Genomic DNA, 15,847 nt, shown 5'->3' with positions numbered 1-15,847 from the left:
TGGTGCGGATCCTTCTCCTGGCCGCCTGCATTTCCTTTGTAAGTGTGTTGCGCGGTGGTGGGGGGAGGGGGGTGCATCTAGGGGCTAGCCTGGGCTGTAGATTGGGGGGATCTGGAGAATCTGCTCGTGGGCAACCCCAAATCAGCGGCTCCTTTGGTCCAAGCCCTCAGCATCCTGTCCTACAGACTAGAACTGAGGGAGTGGGATGACGCTGACTTGCATACTCCTCTGTCCTCCCCCACACCCCGCAGGCAGGTTTTATTTTAAGCTTTAAGGATGTTCTCAGCCAAAACACTGAAGCTAAGCCGCCCCCGGAGCTTCAAGGGCTCCGAGGGCTCGGGTTACCCACCCAGCGCCGGGCTCCGGGGCTCAGACACTACTGCTGTTCCCAGGCCACTGCGGCTCCCAGCATGCCCCGGGGCTCACACAGGGCTCCGCCAATCCCCGAGCGTCCAGAAGCTCCTGCCCCTCCCTCCTGGCGCTGATTGGTCGAGACAGAGACTCCCTCCTAGAGGCGGGAAAGAGCTGCTGGTGCGAGGGGGACTCCAAAGGCTCCCAAGGCCCAGACCCCTCACCTGTCCCTGGGCCTCGCTTCCCCGCTCCCCCTATCAGCGCTGGAACTCCCGGGACCCCCTTCCTCGTCCACTTGACCTGACCCTCCCCTTCCCCCTCAACCTCAGGGCTGCCCCCACTCCCTCTCAAGGGCCTGCCTCCGCTCCTGCCCTGGAGCTTCCTTGCGCACACACCAGCCTAGCAGTCCCGCCTGCATTTTGGACTTCCTTCCTTAACATCGTAGTCCTCCTGGAAGACAGGACTCTGGAGGCAAAAGCGTCTCCTTGTCCCCTGGTCTCTGTGGTAGAGGCCTCGCGGGCCCTTGAGTACTAGCTGGCAGAACCTCACTTCTCCCTTCTCAGATTTGCTCCTTGACATTTGCCTGGGGCTGTTGCCTGGCAGTGGCAACAGCTGGGGTGGGGTGTGTACAGGAGGCCCCGTAACACTATCCCCTCCTCCTGCTCCCTCATGAAATTGGAGCTTCCCTGCCTCGGGCTGTGGGGGAGGGCTGTGGGTGGGCAGGGCGCCTGCGAGGACCACAGGGTTTTTTCTATCGGGTTTTGGCTCCCGTGGGATGGATGTGGCTTGGGGGTACTTGGCCTGGGTGTCCCCTGAGCTTCGTTTACAAGCCAGCAACTTGGTCAGGGAAACCTGAAAGCATTCCCAGTTAATCCCCGAGCTGTGCATGTCTGTGCCCGCCTGTTCTCGCTGAATAACAGCAGTGGCTGCACTTGTGTGAGTTAAAGGAGTGGACCGTGTAGGCACTTAAAGGGATGTGGGGCTGCAGTGCCTCCGTGATGCCCCGCCCCCTTTGCTCCTGCACGTGTTCTCATCTCTGTCTGCTCCCCTTAACCACCTGAGGGGCTTTATTATCTGTTGATCTCCTTCCCTTGCTCCCCAGGTGCTGGCCTGGTTTGAGGAAGGCGAAGAGACTGTCACCGCCTTTGTTGAACCCTTTGTCATCCTCTTGATCCTCATTGCCAATGCCATCGTGGGGGTTTGGCAGGTTAGCTTTGACCCCACCCCCCCATTCCTTCACATCCTGACACTGGACCTGAGGCCAGCCTCCCTCCCAGTCTCCTCCTCCTCCATCACTTACCCTGGGCTTGCCTAGTATCTGGTCCTTTTGCCAAGTTCAGGAGACTTGGTATTCCCACTTTCACTTGCTGGTTGTTCAACCCTGGGCAGATGCCTTCATCTCTCTGAGTCTCAATTTCCTCATCCATAAAATGGGACTCATAATCCTGTCCCTTGAGTTGTGGTGAAATTTAACAAGATGATGAGTGTGAAAGTACCCAGCCCTGTGTCTGGCATGTAGGAAGATTTCAGTAAATGCTCATTTGATATCCTTCTTCCTCTTGCTTTCTCCCACCCTCTGCTTTTCCTATCCCCTGCTTCCTGATTTTCTTTGATTCTCCTTCTTTCTCTTCCCAAAACCCCTGTAGTAGTAGTAGCAGTGTTAGTTGCTTAGTCGTGTCCAACTCTTTGCGACCCTATGGACTGTAGCCCGTCAGGCTCCTCTGTCCATGGAATTCTCCAGGCAAGAATACCAGAGTAGGTAGCCATTCCCTTCTCCAGGGGATCTTCCCAACCAGGGATCAAACCCACATTGCAGGCAGATTCTTTATTGTCTGAGCCACCAGGAAGGGCCTTAAACCCCCTCACCTATTCTCAGCTATGGGTGACAGTATCCTCACTCATCGTGTGAAGTTTGTCTGCTCCCCTGGGCCAGGAGCCAGGACCACATAACCTGCCTCCTCTGTGATGCCCCAACTTCCCCCACGACTCTGGCCCCTGCTCCTCCATCTCTACCCCACCCCATCCTCCTTGATCGGTCCCTTCTCACTCCATTACCTTCCTTTCTCTGCTGACCCTCCTCTCCTCAACCCTATTCCCCCCAGGAGCGGAATGCAGAGAATGCCATCGAGGCTCTGAAGGAATATGAACCCGAGATGGGGAAGGTCTACCGGGCTGACCGCAAGTCAGTACAGAGGATCAAAGCTCGGGATATTGTTCCTGGAGACATCGTGGAGGTGGCTGGTGAGTGATGGGAACGAGTGGTCCAGGATGGGTTTTGAGGCCAAGAAGATGTGTGTGGGGAGGGTGGGGGCTGCTCAGCCCCGATCCCGTGTCCAGGAGGTAGCCAGGATGATGTCTGGTAGTCTCGGCTTCTCCTTCTCAGACTCCTCGGGGGTCACTCCAGGGCACTGTGGCCACGGCACATCCTCTCCACCAGAGTCTGAGCAGGAACAGCCAGTCCTGTCCCCGAAGCTGCAGGCAGACCCCTTGTTCCCCCTCCTCTCAGCCAGCCCTTGCGAGCGACAGGTGGAACCCAGGCCCTGCCAAGGGCCCCGTCTCCACCCCCTCCTGAGGCCTGGCTTCCCTCTCCTTCCACCCACCCCCAAGCTTGGTCAGCTTTAAATCTTGACCTCTCCGTGCCCTTGAGGCCTCTCAAAGGGGAAGGAGCCACGGTAGAAGGGAAGGGGGGGCCAGAGGCTCGAGCCCCCGACCATGTAAGGGAAACTCAGGCCCCAGCAGAGAGCACGGGACCTAGAGGAGGGGAGCTCAAGGAGGGCCCCGCCTCTCCGGCGAGGGACACTTAATGCCTGACCAGGGAGGGGTGGGGGCCAGAAGGCTAAGATTACTGGGATTCTGCCCCCTTCAGCGGTTTTTATATTTGCCCCACGCAGGCCTTCCCACGTCTCCAGGCCCCTGGCATAGGGAGTTGTGTCTTTCTAGGGCCTGCTTCCCTCCACCAGACACCCAAGTTGCTACCCTGGGAAGCTTGGCAAAAGGGAGGGCGGGCTGAAGACCCCAGTGCCGCATCCCAGGGCCCATCTGCCACCATGACGCTTTGGAGTCAGCGCCATGAATGTCTATAAATATCCCTTTGGCTTGGGTGACAGGGTGTCCCGCCCAACTCCATTGCTGACCTCCTCCCTCCTCCGTCAGCTTCCTCTGGCACGGGAGGAGGAACCTTGGGAGCAGGAAAAGGAGAGCAGTCAAACCCCATCCCCAGGACCAGCCTTGGGACCAGGCGGGATGAGGCTGGGGGGTGGTTCTCTTCCGTGGAGAGGTCTCCAAGTCTGGTGGGGCATCCGCCGTGTCTCCCAGGCGGTTTCCTAGGCTGACCCCCTCTTTCTGTGCACATCCCTTGGCCTCCCCCCACTTTTATCAGCTCTTTGCTGTCTATGGCTCCCCCCTGGCCCCACCCCACTGAAGCCACCACCCCTGCCTTATTCCCTGCAGATGCCCGTTTTCCCCAGCCCATCTCCCCAGCTCATTCACGCTGGCTTCCTGCCTTCCCCTGATGCTCAGACCACGGCCCAGCAGGCTTCTGATGTGCATCCATCCCTTCCATGTGGACCTGGCAGGACCTCCACCGCTGTCCCCTCTCCTCCTGCATCTTCTCTTCTCACTCCCTCTCCTGTCTTCTTACTCCACCTTTTGTCTGGGTTGACACTGATTTTCTCAACTCCCAATTTTTTTTTTTTTCCTGTTTCTTGTACCTTCTCCAGCTGTTCCACTTTGTTCTCGTCCATGGATATACGTCTGTCCAACTTACCCTATTTTTTGGGGGTTGGGGCTGCCTCTTGTGGCATGTGGGGTCTACTTTCCCAACCAGGGATTGAGCCTGCAACCCCTGCATTGGAAGCATGGAGTCTTAACCACTGAGCTGCCAGGGAGGTCCCTGACTCACCCTATTTACTCTAGTTCTTTTCATGCCTGTCCCTCCTCACCTTTCTCCCTCTCGTTTCCCTCTCTGTTTTGCTGTCTGCCATGGCACCCCACTCCAGTACTCTTGCCTGGAAAATCCCATGGATGGAGGAGCCTGGTAGGCTGCAGTCCATGGTGTCACGAAGAGTCAGATATGACTGAGTGACTTCACTTTCACGCATTGGAGAAGGAAATGGCAACCCACTCCAGTGTTCTTGCCTGGAGAGTCCCAGGGACGGGGGAGCCTGGTGGACTGCTGTCTATGGGGTCGCACAGAGTCGGACACAACTGAAGTGACTTAGCATCCTCACTTTTAGGGCTTCCCTGGTGACTCAGTGGTAAAGGACCCGCCTGCAGGAGACTCAAGAGTCATGGCTTTGATCCCCGAGTCGGGAAGACTCCCTGGAGGAGGGCACAGCAACCCACTCTAGTATTCTTGCCTAGAGAATCCCCATGGACAGCAGAGCCTGGTGGGCTACAGTCCGTGTGGTTGCCTAATAGGGAGAAGAACATTCGGCAGGGAGACAGTGGCAGTGAGGGTTAGAGGGAGAGCCTTGCTGGGATGACAGGACGACCCCCTGAGACCTGAAGGAGGAGGGGTCTTCAGACAAAGATGGGGTTTTCTCCCTTCTCTGCTGACTTCATGCCCCTCTTCTCTCTCCACAGTGGGGGACAAGGTCCCAGCAGATATCCGCATCCTCACCATCAAGTCTACCACCCTCCGGGTCGACCAGTCCATCCTGACAGGTCTACTGGCCAGAGGGCAGGGCGGGGGATGCATCACAGGAGGATTTCATGTGGGAGGAACTGAGTGGACAGAGAGAAAGGGGACCCCTGGCCATAGGGCCCCTGTCCTGGCCCCATCGTGGCAGCGATGTCTGCCCTGGTCAGCTTTGCTCACAGCCTGAGCCTGGAACACAGGGGGTCACGGGAGACAGTGGGATGTTTATGCCCATCTCCAGATCGCCCATAACTCATCCCTTCCACACAGATACGTGGGCACCGTCACCCAGAGAACCATCTTGCCTCTTCAAAAGCCCTCAAGTGAGGAAGCATAGGTTCTAGGATCAGATACAGGGTTCAGATCCACTTAACACCTCAGCTGCTTCCGTTTCTGCCCTGGGAGAGAGAAGAGAGCCAGTGAGCTTGCTCTGTGGTCCAAGGAGGCCAGCTGGGCTGGCTCAGGGCGATTGCCTGAGCTCCTGCCCTTCCGGTGAGGGATACAAGGTCCCCAGGTGGGGGCCTCTCCCTTCCACGAAAGCACTCTCCAATTGAGAGCGCACTTTCAGGTACATCCGCTTATTTGATTTTTACCAAGACTGTGTTCTGAAATGTGCACATCATTGTCCCCGTTTCACAGCAGAGCAAACCGAGGTTAAGTCATCCAAAGCCAGGCAGTTTGTGCATAGTCAGGCGGGGATTGGGGTCAAGGCCTTTTACTCTAAGGGCAATGAGTTTCCCATCTACCTCCAGGGGCTTCTTTTCAGAGTCCAGACTTCCTCCAGGATTGTTGCTTGATCCTTCCTAGGCTGAGAAGGGAGAGAGTTAGGGGCAGGAAGTCTGAGTGAGAGATATGACGTCATCTGAAAGCCCGTCCGGCCCTTCTCCACAGGCGAGTCTGTCTCTGTCATCAAGCACACAGAACCTGTTCCCGACCCCCGAGCTGTCAACCAGGATAAGAAGAACATGCTTTTCTCGGTGAGCCCTTCAGGGCCAGCTGTCCTGTGCTCCAGCCAGGGGGCCCTGGTCTGGGAGAGATGTGACGGCAAGGGAAGAGATGAGGCCCACAGCTGGGGCCTCACCTGACTCCCTGCCTCTTCTTCCCCTTCCCAGGGCACCAACATCGCAGCCGGCAAGGCCATCGGCATTGTGGCCACCACCGGTGTGGGCACCGAGATTGGGAAGATCCGTGACCAAATGGCCGCCACAGAGCAGGACAAGACCCCTCTGCAGCAAAAGCTGGATGAGTTTGGGGAGCAGCTCTCCAAGGTCATCTCCCTCATCTGCGTGGCCGTCTGGCTCATCAACATTGGCCACTTCAACGACCCCGTGCATGGGGGCTCCTGGATCCGTGGTGCCATCTACTACTTTAAGATCGCCGTGGCCCTGGCTGTGGCTGCCATCCCCGAGGGTAGGGCGACCTCTCTGTCTCCTCCCATTTGCTCCTCTCAGCTGCAAAGACCCTTTATCTGAATAAGATAACATTTACCAGTCCCAAGGATTAGGACCGGGTATCTTTGGGGGCTGCTCTTCAGCCAGGTGGCACAGTTGGTAAAAGAATCCATCTGTCAGTGGAGGAGACGCGATGGGTTCAATCCCTGAGTCAGGAAGAGTCCCCCTGGAGAAGGAAATGGCAACCTGCTCCAATATTCTTGCCTGGGAGATTGCATGGACAGAAAGGCCTAGTGGGCTACACAGTCCACGGAGTCCCAAAGAGTTGGATACAACTGAGCACGCGTTGTACACACACAACGTGCGCGCACGCACACGCATTCAGCCTAGCCCACTAGGTCTCCCTCTGTGCCCCGGTTTAGTTCCCTCACCCCCCCTCCTTCCCCATAGGCCTTCCTGCAGTCATCACCACCTGCCTGGCCTTGGGCACCCGCCGGATGGCAAAGAAGAACGCGATCGTGAGGAGCCTGCCCTCCGTGGAGACTCTGGGCTGCACCTCTGTCATCTGTTCCGACAAGACGGGCACCCTCACCACCAACCAGATGTCTGTCTGCAAGGTCAGGGCAGGGTGGCAACTCCCACTCAGATGGGAGGTGAAATGGTGGGCGTGACCCCTTCATCACGGGCAGCTTCTCATTTGGGCCTGAGAAAGAAATGCTCAGAGGGCACAGGGCGCCATCCTGCCAGCTGTGAGAGGGGGCAGAGAAGCCTGCCTGTCCTCGTCAGACAGCTCTCTGTGGCCCCCATCCGTGTGCCAGACACTGCCGTGTGTAAGCTCTAATCCCCCACAGCTGCCCCACCAGGGGAAGGTTTTGTTACCCAGTTTTCCAGAGGAGGAAACTGAGGCTCTGGGAAATTCCATGCACAGTTAATAAGGAGCAGAATTGAGTTTCAAACCCAAGTCTATCTGGCCCTAGAGTACCTGCCTGTGCACCAGACTACCCTCCAGAGTGGTCCTCTGTGACGGGGCAGGAGGAACCTGGTCGCATGAATCCCAAATGGCATTTCCTGAGCCAGGGCCCTTGATCTTTTCTGTGCCCTGGACCCTTTGACCGTCTGGACCTCTACATTTAATATTTTCAGTGTATAAAGTAAAACACACAAGATCCTGTTTTTAAAATACACTGGATTGGGAATTGCTGCCGGTCCGATGATTAGGACTCGATGCTTTCACTGCTGTGGCCCAGGTTCCATCCCTGGTCGGGCAACCAAGATCCTGTCAAGCCGGGCAGCGCAGGCAAAAACAGAAATAAAATGCGCTGGATTACAGAGGAAACCACTGATTGAAATATAGCAATCAAAATATTTTAAAAACAGATTCGTGGTTTGGTAACACATATGCTCCTTTAATAATGTATTAAGTAGCAAGTCCAACAGTAGTTCTCATAAGCGCCGTAACGCTGAGGCAGGGATGAGTATAAATGCTATTTTGAGAGCCCTGAAACAGTGCAACGTGATAGGAGAGTGTTTATGATTTTATTGGTGGCCAAGTCACAGCTTTTGCTAATGCTAACGTGGTGCATTGCCCACATTCATAACTGGAAGGAAATGCTAAATATAAGAGAAAAAATGAAATGTAATTTTAAAATTTTTATTCATTTTTAATTGAAGGATAATTGCTTTACAGTATTGTGTTGGTTTCTGCCAAACATTAACATGAATCAGCCATAGGTATACCTGAAAAAGATGTTAGTTTTGTTTTGCCATCAAAGTTCACAGATCCCTTGGTCTGCGGGGTCATCCATGGACCCCAGGCAGAGAACCCCTGACCTAAAAACAATTCTCTGGACTACCATGTCTGTGAAATAGAAATGACTGTCCGAAGAATCAAGGCCTCTCAGACCAGGCACAGGCCTGCTGGCGTTTGAAAGCCTCAGAGGAGGCTGACTGTAGAGAGGGTGGATTTCACTTTTTTTTTAACCCAGATTTTCCCAGACTTTGCTGGCCGCAGAACCATTTTATCTTGGAACATGTCTTAAGCCCCATCCCTTCCACACTTGCTCTGGTTCAGGGTGGGCTTCTCGCCTCTGTGCTGCGTGACCTACATTCCCTCCAAAGCACAGGCGTCAAAGCCAGGCCACTGGGCTCCTGTCATGTTTCATAAAAATGAACTCATTGCCCACATTTGTAAAGTTAAGAGATTTCATAGAAAAATAACCTGAATTTCTAGTTCTTCCTGCAAAACTGGAAGATCTGGCTGCAAGAGGCTGGAGCTGTAGATGGGTCACGTGCTGGCACGTGGACCGGTGGCCACAGTCCCCAGAACACCTTGTGATGCACCTCTTATTTTACCAATTGATCTGGAGGGACCTTCAGTGTGACCTTCAATAACTTAAAAAAAATAATTTTATTTATTTATTGGCTGTGCTGGGTCTCTAGTTGCGCAAGGTTTTCTCTCGTTGTGGCGAGCAGGGTCTACTCTCTCGTTGAGTGTGCAGGCTTCTCCTTTTGGTGGCTTCTCTTGTTGCCGAGCTTGGGCTCCATGGCACGTGGGCTCAGTAGCTGCGGCTCCCGGGCTGTAGAGCACGGCTCGACAGTTGTGGCACACAGGCTTTGTTGATCCGTAGCATGTGGGATCTTCCCGGATCAGGGATCAAACCTATGTCTCCTGCATTAGCAGGCGGCTTCTTTACCACTGAGCCACCAGGAAAGCCCTGCAATAATTACAAAATACATACATGTTCATTTTATTTATTTGTCTGCACGGGGTCTTAGTCGTGGCACCTGGGGCCTTTGATCTTCACTGCGGCATGTGGGCTCTCAGTGGCAGCACATGGGATCTAGTTCCCTGACCAGGGAGCCAGTCCAGGCCCCTTGCATTGCGAGTGTGGAGTCCTAACCACTGGACCACCAGGGAAGTCCCGTAACTTTTAAGGCCATGGACACAGAATAAGAAGAATGATTTGCAAGGGAGTGGTGGGAAAGGGGAGGATGCAGGAAGGAAAAAGGAAGAATGAGTGGGGGGATGGTGGGGGGAAGTTGGGTGAGTGTGTGCAGCTGGCCGGACAGGGATGCTCGTGGCCTGGGCCTTGCCTTGGTGCAGACTGCCTTTGGACACAGGGAGAGTTAGCCATGTGTGCACACCCCCTTCTCTGCAGATGTTCATCATCGACAGGATAGATGGGGACCTCTGCCTGCTGAACGAGTTCTCTGTCACTGGCTCCACTTACGCTCCTGAAGGAGAGGTGTAAGTCCCCTCAAAGGTCGTCTTCCATTTCCCTGTGCCCCTTCCCCACCACACACACAGACACACACACACCTCCTCTCTCCCCCGGGGCCCTCCCTCTAGTTTTGTCTTCCTGTTTCTCTCCTGTTCTTCCCTGGCCTCGTTCTCTCTCCCGCCGCCGCTCATCACCACGTTGGTGCCACCTGCCCCCGTCCCTCGCTGCTTTCCCCGTGCTCTCTCTGCATCTCATTCCCCATCTTCTCTACCTGTCTCTTTCCCTTCCTTCCTCCCCGCCCCGCCACCAGCTTGAAGAATGATAAGCCAGTCCGCTCAGGGCAGTATGACGGGCTGGTGGAGCTGGCCACCATTTGTGCCCTCTGCAATGACTCCTCCTTGGACTTCAATGAGGTAACCTCTCCTCTCCTGAAGCGGCCCCTCCTTGCCCCTCGAGCTGGCTGCGTCCAGGCCTCCCCCACAGGCTGCAAAGAAGGGATCTGGGGGAGGGGGTCCCTCATACCAAGCCTCTCCTGGGTGTAAGGGGAAGAGAGTAGTTTGCTCCCTTCCCGTTCTAGGTGGAAGGTGGGAGCAAGGGGCCAGGAGCCCAGGGCACCTACTTCCTCTTCCTTCTCTGCCCTCTCAGACCAAAGGTATTTATGAGAAGGTGGGAGAGGCCACCGAGACAGCCCTCACCACCCTGGTGGAGAAGATGAATGTATTCAACACTGAAGTGAGAAACCTCTCGAAGGTAGAGAGGGCCAACGCCTGCAACTCGGTGAGTCTGGGCGCTCCCTCCCGTTTGTCTCCACCCTGTACAGGCCAGGACCTAAGGAACCTCAGGAGATGGGGCCCCGCAGGGCCTTGTGCTGGGAGCCAGCCCCATCAAGCAGCTGGCCTGTCCACAGCTTTCCTTGGTGAGGCTGACTTGGGGTGGGGTCTCCTGACCCTCACTTACACCGCTCTTTCTGGTGCCCAGCTGGAGCATCCCTGGATGCACCGACAGTCACCTTCCCCACCATGTTCCTAGTGGAAAGGGACTGAGCTGGTCCCAGAAACCATGAGTGACCTATCCTGGGACAGCCCAATGTCAACTGCTACCCACTGCCTCTAGGAACACACTCATTTTTTTTTTTTATCAGATCTCAAAACTTGATTTGTGGCTTCCCTGGTGGCTCAGATGGTAAAGAATCTGCCTGCAATGTGGGAGACCCTGGGTTTAATTCCTGGGTCGTAAAGATCCCCTGAAGAAGGGAATGGCTACCCACTCCAGTATTCTGGCCTGGAGAATTCCATGAACAGAGGAGCCTGGTGGGCTACAGTCGAGGGGGCAGGCTACAGTCCATGGGGCCGCAAAGAGTTGGACCCGACTGAATGACTAATGCTTTCAAGACCTGATTTAGGATTTGAGAAATATGACTACTTCATATGTGTCTGCTTCCCTGATACACAAGTCCAAATCTGAGATTATTACTCTAAGTTCCCAATGTTAATATTTACTAAAGGTCTATATTGATTTCCTCAGGGTTGTCTTATTAAATTTCCCACACTGCTCATTCTTTTTTTTTTGGTAAAGGCAAGATGCTTGTTGCTGTTTTAATATAACAAAAATATTGAAAGCCACCTAAGTATCAATAGAGGATTCATTTTTTAAAATTTACAAATTATAATATAAACATCAACATTTTTTATTTACTGTTGCTATTATTGTTTTGTGGAGAAACATCCAGACTGCATTTGGCACATTCATTTTCATGAGGTGCTTGGTACTGCATGCCAGGCACCAGCTCCCCGCTGTCTAACAACACACAGACCCACACGTGTGGTTGCTTACATTTAAATTATTAAATAAAGTGAAAACTCAGTTCTTCAGATGCACTAAGCACGTATCCTGGGCTCAGTAGCCACTGTTCAGTTGCACTGCATTCGGCCACGTAGATTATTAAACATACCCATCATTCTGGAAGGTTCTATTGGACAGTGCTGCACTACGTCATCTTGTTTCTATTGTGCTTTCAGTTGGACACTAAGACCATAGCTCCACTAGCCTTGGAATTCTCTCCATTTCTGCTGTAGGTAGCAGACTCAGCTTTATCTCAGACTCAGCTTGCGGTCTGCTCTGACCTCCAGATCTTTTTTGGCTGTGCTTTTAAGGGTCTGGGACCCTTCTAGCACAGCATCATTGCTCTTTCCCCATCCATCTCAAGTCTGGCCTCTCTCTCCCTGTCTCCTCTCTCTCAGGTGATCCGCCAGCTAATGAAGAAGGAATTCACCCTGGAGTTCTCCCGGGACCGAAAGTCCATGTCTGTCTATTGCTCTCCAGCAAAATCCCGGGCTGCTGTGGGCAATAAGATGTTTGTCAAGGTCAGGAATTTCCGAGTGTGCCTTGGCCCCCCTTCTTCCTAATCCTGAGCCCTTCTCTTTACCCGTGCCGCTCACCACGTGCTGGAAAGAACAGCCGTCTCTGAGTGTTGTTCTGCTCCACTAGGGTGCCCCTGAGGGGGTCATCGATCGCTGTAACTACGTGCGAGTGGGCACCACCCGGGTGCCCATGACAGGGCCGGTGAAGGAGAAGATTCTGTCGGTGATCAAAGAGTGGGGTACTGGCCGGGACACCCTGCGCTGCCTGGCGCTGGCCACTCGGGACACCCCCCCCAAGCGAGAGGAGATGGTCCTGGATGACTCTACCAAGTTCATGGAGTACGAGGTGAGTCACCTGCCTCACCCCCTCTGCCACCCGTCATGTCCTGCCTCGTCACGGGGCCTGGAGTCACAGGACGTCAGAGTTTGAAAGAATCTTAGGAGTCTTCCAGTCCAGGCCACTTGGCCTGTGGTCCGTGGACTCATCTGATATGAGGGTGAGGCACTTGTTCCAGAACAGAAGCCAGCCGGGTCACTAAGCACGCTTGGGTTCAGCTGACGTGCTTTCACAGTGAGGTTTTGTGGGGGTTTTTTTTGGTCATTATTGAATTTGTTATGATATTACTTCTGTTTTATGTTTTGGGATTTTTTGGGCCCTGAGGCATGTGGGATTTAGCTCCCTGACCAGGGATCAAACCCGCACCCCCTGCATTGGAAGGTAAAGTCTTAGCCACTGGGCTGCCAGGGAAGTCCCACAGTGAGGTTTTCTTAAGAGGTGCATCAACCTGTATCCTGGGACCGGCTGTTTATCTCATAGTGGACCTGCTCTGAGTAGCACGGAAGTCCACTCCATTTTATAGAGAGAACAGTGTGGTCTGGCAGGTAACACTCAAAGCTGGAGACCAAGCAAGTGGCCCTGCTGAAAGCAGAAAGCACTTCCCTCACTTCCAGGTCGAGTTCTTTCTATGAAAGACAGGATCTGCCACCTAGGATGGGCCTGGCATCCCACAGGCCCTCATGGGAACAAGGAATGTTTCCTGCCCTTGAGCTTAGAGGCCTGGCTGAGGTTTGAGCACCAGGCGTAGACACAGCTCTCCCTCCCACCCCCCAAGCCTCCTCCCCTGAGTCTGTCACTCTCTGCTCTGTCCCCCTAGACGGACTTGACATTCGTTGGCGTCGTGGGCATGCTGGACCCGCCCCGCAAGGAGGTCATGGGCTCCATCCAACTATGCCGAGACGCTGGAATCCGAGTAATCATGATCACTGGAGACAACAAGGGCACGGCCATTGCCATCTGCCGACGGATTGGCATCTTCGGGGAGAACGAGGATGTGGCTGACCGGGCCTACACTGGCCGGGAGTTCGATGACCTGCCCCTGGCCGAGCAGCGGGAGGCCTGCCGACGCGCCTGCTGCTTCGCCCGCGTGGAGCCCACCCACAAGTCGAAGATCGTGGAGTATCTGCAGTCCTTCGATGAGATCACGGCGATGGTGCGGGGACCGGGGCACGTGGGGTCTGCTCAGTGTCTACTGAGATGTCGGTCTTGGGAAGCTGGGGGCCCAGGGAGGACATGGCTGAGTGGGGGCCCTGCTGAGATGTGCAGAGGGGAGGAATTCGGGCCCAGATGGAAGAGTGTCAAGGAGGATACGAGGAAGGGGCCAGCTCCCACCTTCTTTCTCTCCCTGCAGACAGGTGATGGCGTCAATGACGCCCCTGCGCTGAAGAAGGCGGAAATCGGCATTGCCATGGGATCCGGCACTGCCGTGGCCAAGACAGCCTCCGAGATGGTGCTGGCCGACGACAACTTCTCCACCATTGTGGCTGCCGTGGAGGAGGGCCGGGCCATCTACAACAACATGAAGCAGTTTATCCGCTACCTCATCTCCTCCAACGTGGGCGAGGTGGTCTGGTGAGCAGCCGGAAGGGCTATCAGCGGGGAACCTGTGGCTGGTATGGGGGATGGGGTGACCACAGGCCTGGGAGGCAGGACAGACCTGTGACCGCCTCCTTCTGGCAGCATCTTCCTGACAGCTGCCCTGGGGCTGCCCGAGGCCCTGATCCCTGTGCAGCTGCTGTGGGTGAACCTGGTGACCGATGGGCTCCCAGCCACAGCCCTGGGCTTCAACCCCCCAGACCTGGACATCATGGACCGGCCCCCCCGGACCCCCAAGGAGCCCCTCATCAGTGGCTGGCTCTTCTTCCGCTACATGGCAATTGGGGGTGAGCAGGACGGAACCCCAAGCTTCTTCCCCACCCTCAGCTTCCCCATGGCAGCTACCCTGGCTGGTGGGCCCTCTGCCTGCACCGCTGTTCATGGCCACCAGCCCTCTCAAGCCCTCCTGTCTCCCCAGCCCTGGCACCGCCCCCCCAATGCCCATCTCCTCTCCACACAGGCTATGTGGGTGCAGCCACCGTGGGAGCAGCGGCCTGGTGGTTCCTGTATGCTGAGGACGGGCCTCACGTCACCTACAGCCAGCTGGTAGGGCAGGACCGAGACGGGAGGAGGGGGCAGTGAAGGAGGGTGGCGGAGGCTTCTGGGGATCCCAGCTTCTCCCCTCGCCCTCGGCAGACTCACTTCATGAAGTGCTCGGAGCACAACACAGACTTCGAGGGTGTGGACTGTGAGGTCTTCGAGGCCCCGCAGCCCATGACCATGGCCTTGTCTGTGCTGGTCACCATCGAGATGTGCAATGCTCTCAACAGGTGGGCCTACCTCCCCTCCCGCCACCTGTCTGGAGGCCACCGCCTTTGTCCTCCAGCCCTCCCGCTCATCACTTCTCTCCCCTGTGCGCCCCCCACCCTGGCTCCGCCTGCCGCCTGCTTGCAGCCTGTCTGAGAATCAGTCCCTCGTGCGGATGCCACCCTGGGTGAACATCTGGCTGGTGGGCTCCATCGGCCTCTCCATGTCCCTCCACTTCCTCATCCTCTACGTGGACCCTCTGCCGGTGAGCCTTCTTCTGGCCAGGAGCCACCTGCCACCTCACCCACGGGGGTCTCTTCAGGGATCCAGAGGGAGGGATAGTCAGGCTGGTGCAGTGGCAGCTCCGCGGGCTCCTTCTCACTGCCCTTCCTGCCTCCCCCCTAGATGATCTTCAAGCTCCAAGCCCTGGACCTGTACCATTGGCTCATGGTCCTCAAGATCTCATTACCAGTCATTGGGCTCGACGAAATCCTCAAGTTCGTTGCTCGAAACTACCTGGAGGGTAAGAGGCTCCCCTCCTCGGAGCCCCATCTGCCCCCCCCCAAAGCCCCGGCATAGCCCCTCCCTGCGTGCTGCCAAGGCGCCTGCCCCCTTCCTCCTTCCTTTGCAGGTGGGTGAGTCCCGGGCTCCACCGGCCCGTGCCCTTCGCTGAGTGGCCCACTTGGGCCCTTCCCTCCTTTCCCCCCACCCGCCCCTCTGAACCCCATGCAGACATGGTCTCCTAGGCACCCCCACAACCTCCCCAGCCCTCTTGGCCCCTGTGCCTGCCTCCTTCCTTGGATAATGGTGTCTCTCTGTCCTCTTTGGCCATAGGATAACCCGTTTCCCCCTCCTCCATCTCTTTGAACCGTGTCACAGGTATCACCCCTCTTCCTGCCCTCGACCCAGCTGCTGTGCCCCTTGCCCGCCCCTCTCCCTTCAGGTGGCGCCGAGGTCACTTATCCTCGCAGCTCCACCTGGAGCCACTGCCGCCACCGCCGCCACTGCCGCGCTTCCGAGTGGGGCCGGGTGTCGGGCACCACTGTGTGCTGGGCTGCGCTGCGTTGCGCTGGCTGGGCGCTGAGCTGTCTGCTGCTGGGGCTGCAGTGGTTGGGAGGAGGAGGGCTGGGGACACAGGTGAGTGGTTGGGTGGTGGTGGGGCCCTCCAGGTGAGTGTGCCGGGGGACAGGCAGGGAGCTGGGAGG

At 56.0% G+C, this 15,847-nt stretch overlaps 1 protein-coding gene across 1 annotated transcript in view; it reads left to right on the top strand.

The window, feature by feature from the left end:
• Window positions 1-15,847, top strand: part of ATP2A1 (ATPase, Ca++ transporting, cardiac muscle, fast twitch 1) — a 17,322-nt gene that overhangs the window by 1,260 nt on the left and 215 nt on the right. The window contains exons 4-23 of the mRNA XM_010837258.1: window positions 1-38; window positions 1,454-1,558; window positions 2,454-2,592; window positions 4,936-5,016; window positions 5,882-5,967; window positions 6,103-6,400; window positions 6,832-6,998; window positions 9,540-9,628; window positions 9,913-10,015; window positions 10,248-10,379; window positions 11,843-11,965; window positions 12,090-12,308; window positions 13,117-13,452; window positions 13,651-13,871; window positions 13,980-14,182; window positions 14,356-14,441; window positions 14,532-14,665; window positions 14,790-14,907; window positions 15,048-15,165; window positions 15,477-15,521. The exon at window positions 1-38 is cut by the window's left edge and continues 10 nt beyond it. Of these exons, the coding sequence (XP_010835560.1) occupies window positions 1-38; window positions 1,454-1,558; window positions 2,454-2,592; window positions 4,936-5,016; window positions 5,882-5,967; window positions 6,103-6,400; window positions 6,832-6,998; window positions 9,540-9,628; window positions 9,913-10,015; window positions 10,248-10,379; window positions 11,843-11,965; window positions 12,090-12,308; window positions 13,117-13,452; window positions 13,651-13,871; window positions 13,980-14,182; window positions 14,356-14,441; window positions 14,532-14,665; window positions 14,790-14,907; window positions 15,048-15,165; window positions 15,477-15,481 (2,801 nt within the window). The 3' untranslated portion in view covers window positions 15,482-15,521. The remainder of the gene's footprint in view (window positions 39-1,453; window positions 1,559-2,453; window positions 2,593-4,935; window positions 5,017-5,881; window positions 5,968-6,102; window positions 6,401-6,831; window positions 6,999-9,539; window positions 9,629-9,912; window positions 10,016-10,247; window positions 10,380-11,842; window positions 11,966-12,089; window positions 12,309-13,116; window positions 13,453-13,650; window positions 13,872-13,979; window positions 14,183-14,355; window positions 14,442-14,531; window positions 14,666-14,789; window positions 14,908-15,047; window positions 15,166-15,476; window positions 15,522-15,847) is intronic.

This window comes from Bison bison, unplaced genomic scaffold, assembly GCF_000754665.1.
Source record: "Bison bison bison isolate TAMUID 2011002044 unplaced genomic scaffold, Bison_UMD1.0 scf7180017864072, whole genome shotgun sequence".
NCBI lineage: Eukaryota > Metazoa > Chordata > Mammalia > Artiodactyla > Bovidae > Bison > Bison bison.
This window is presented reverse-complemented; position numbering and strand designations above follow the sequence as displayed.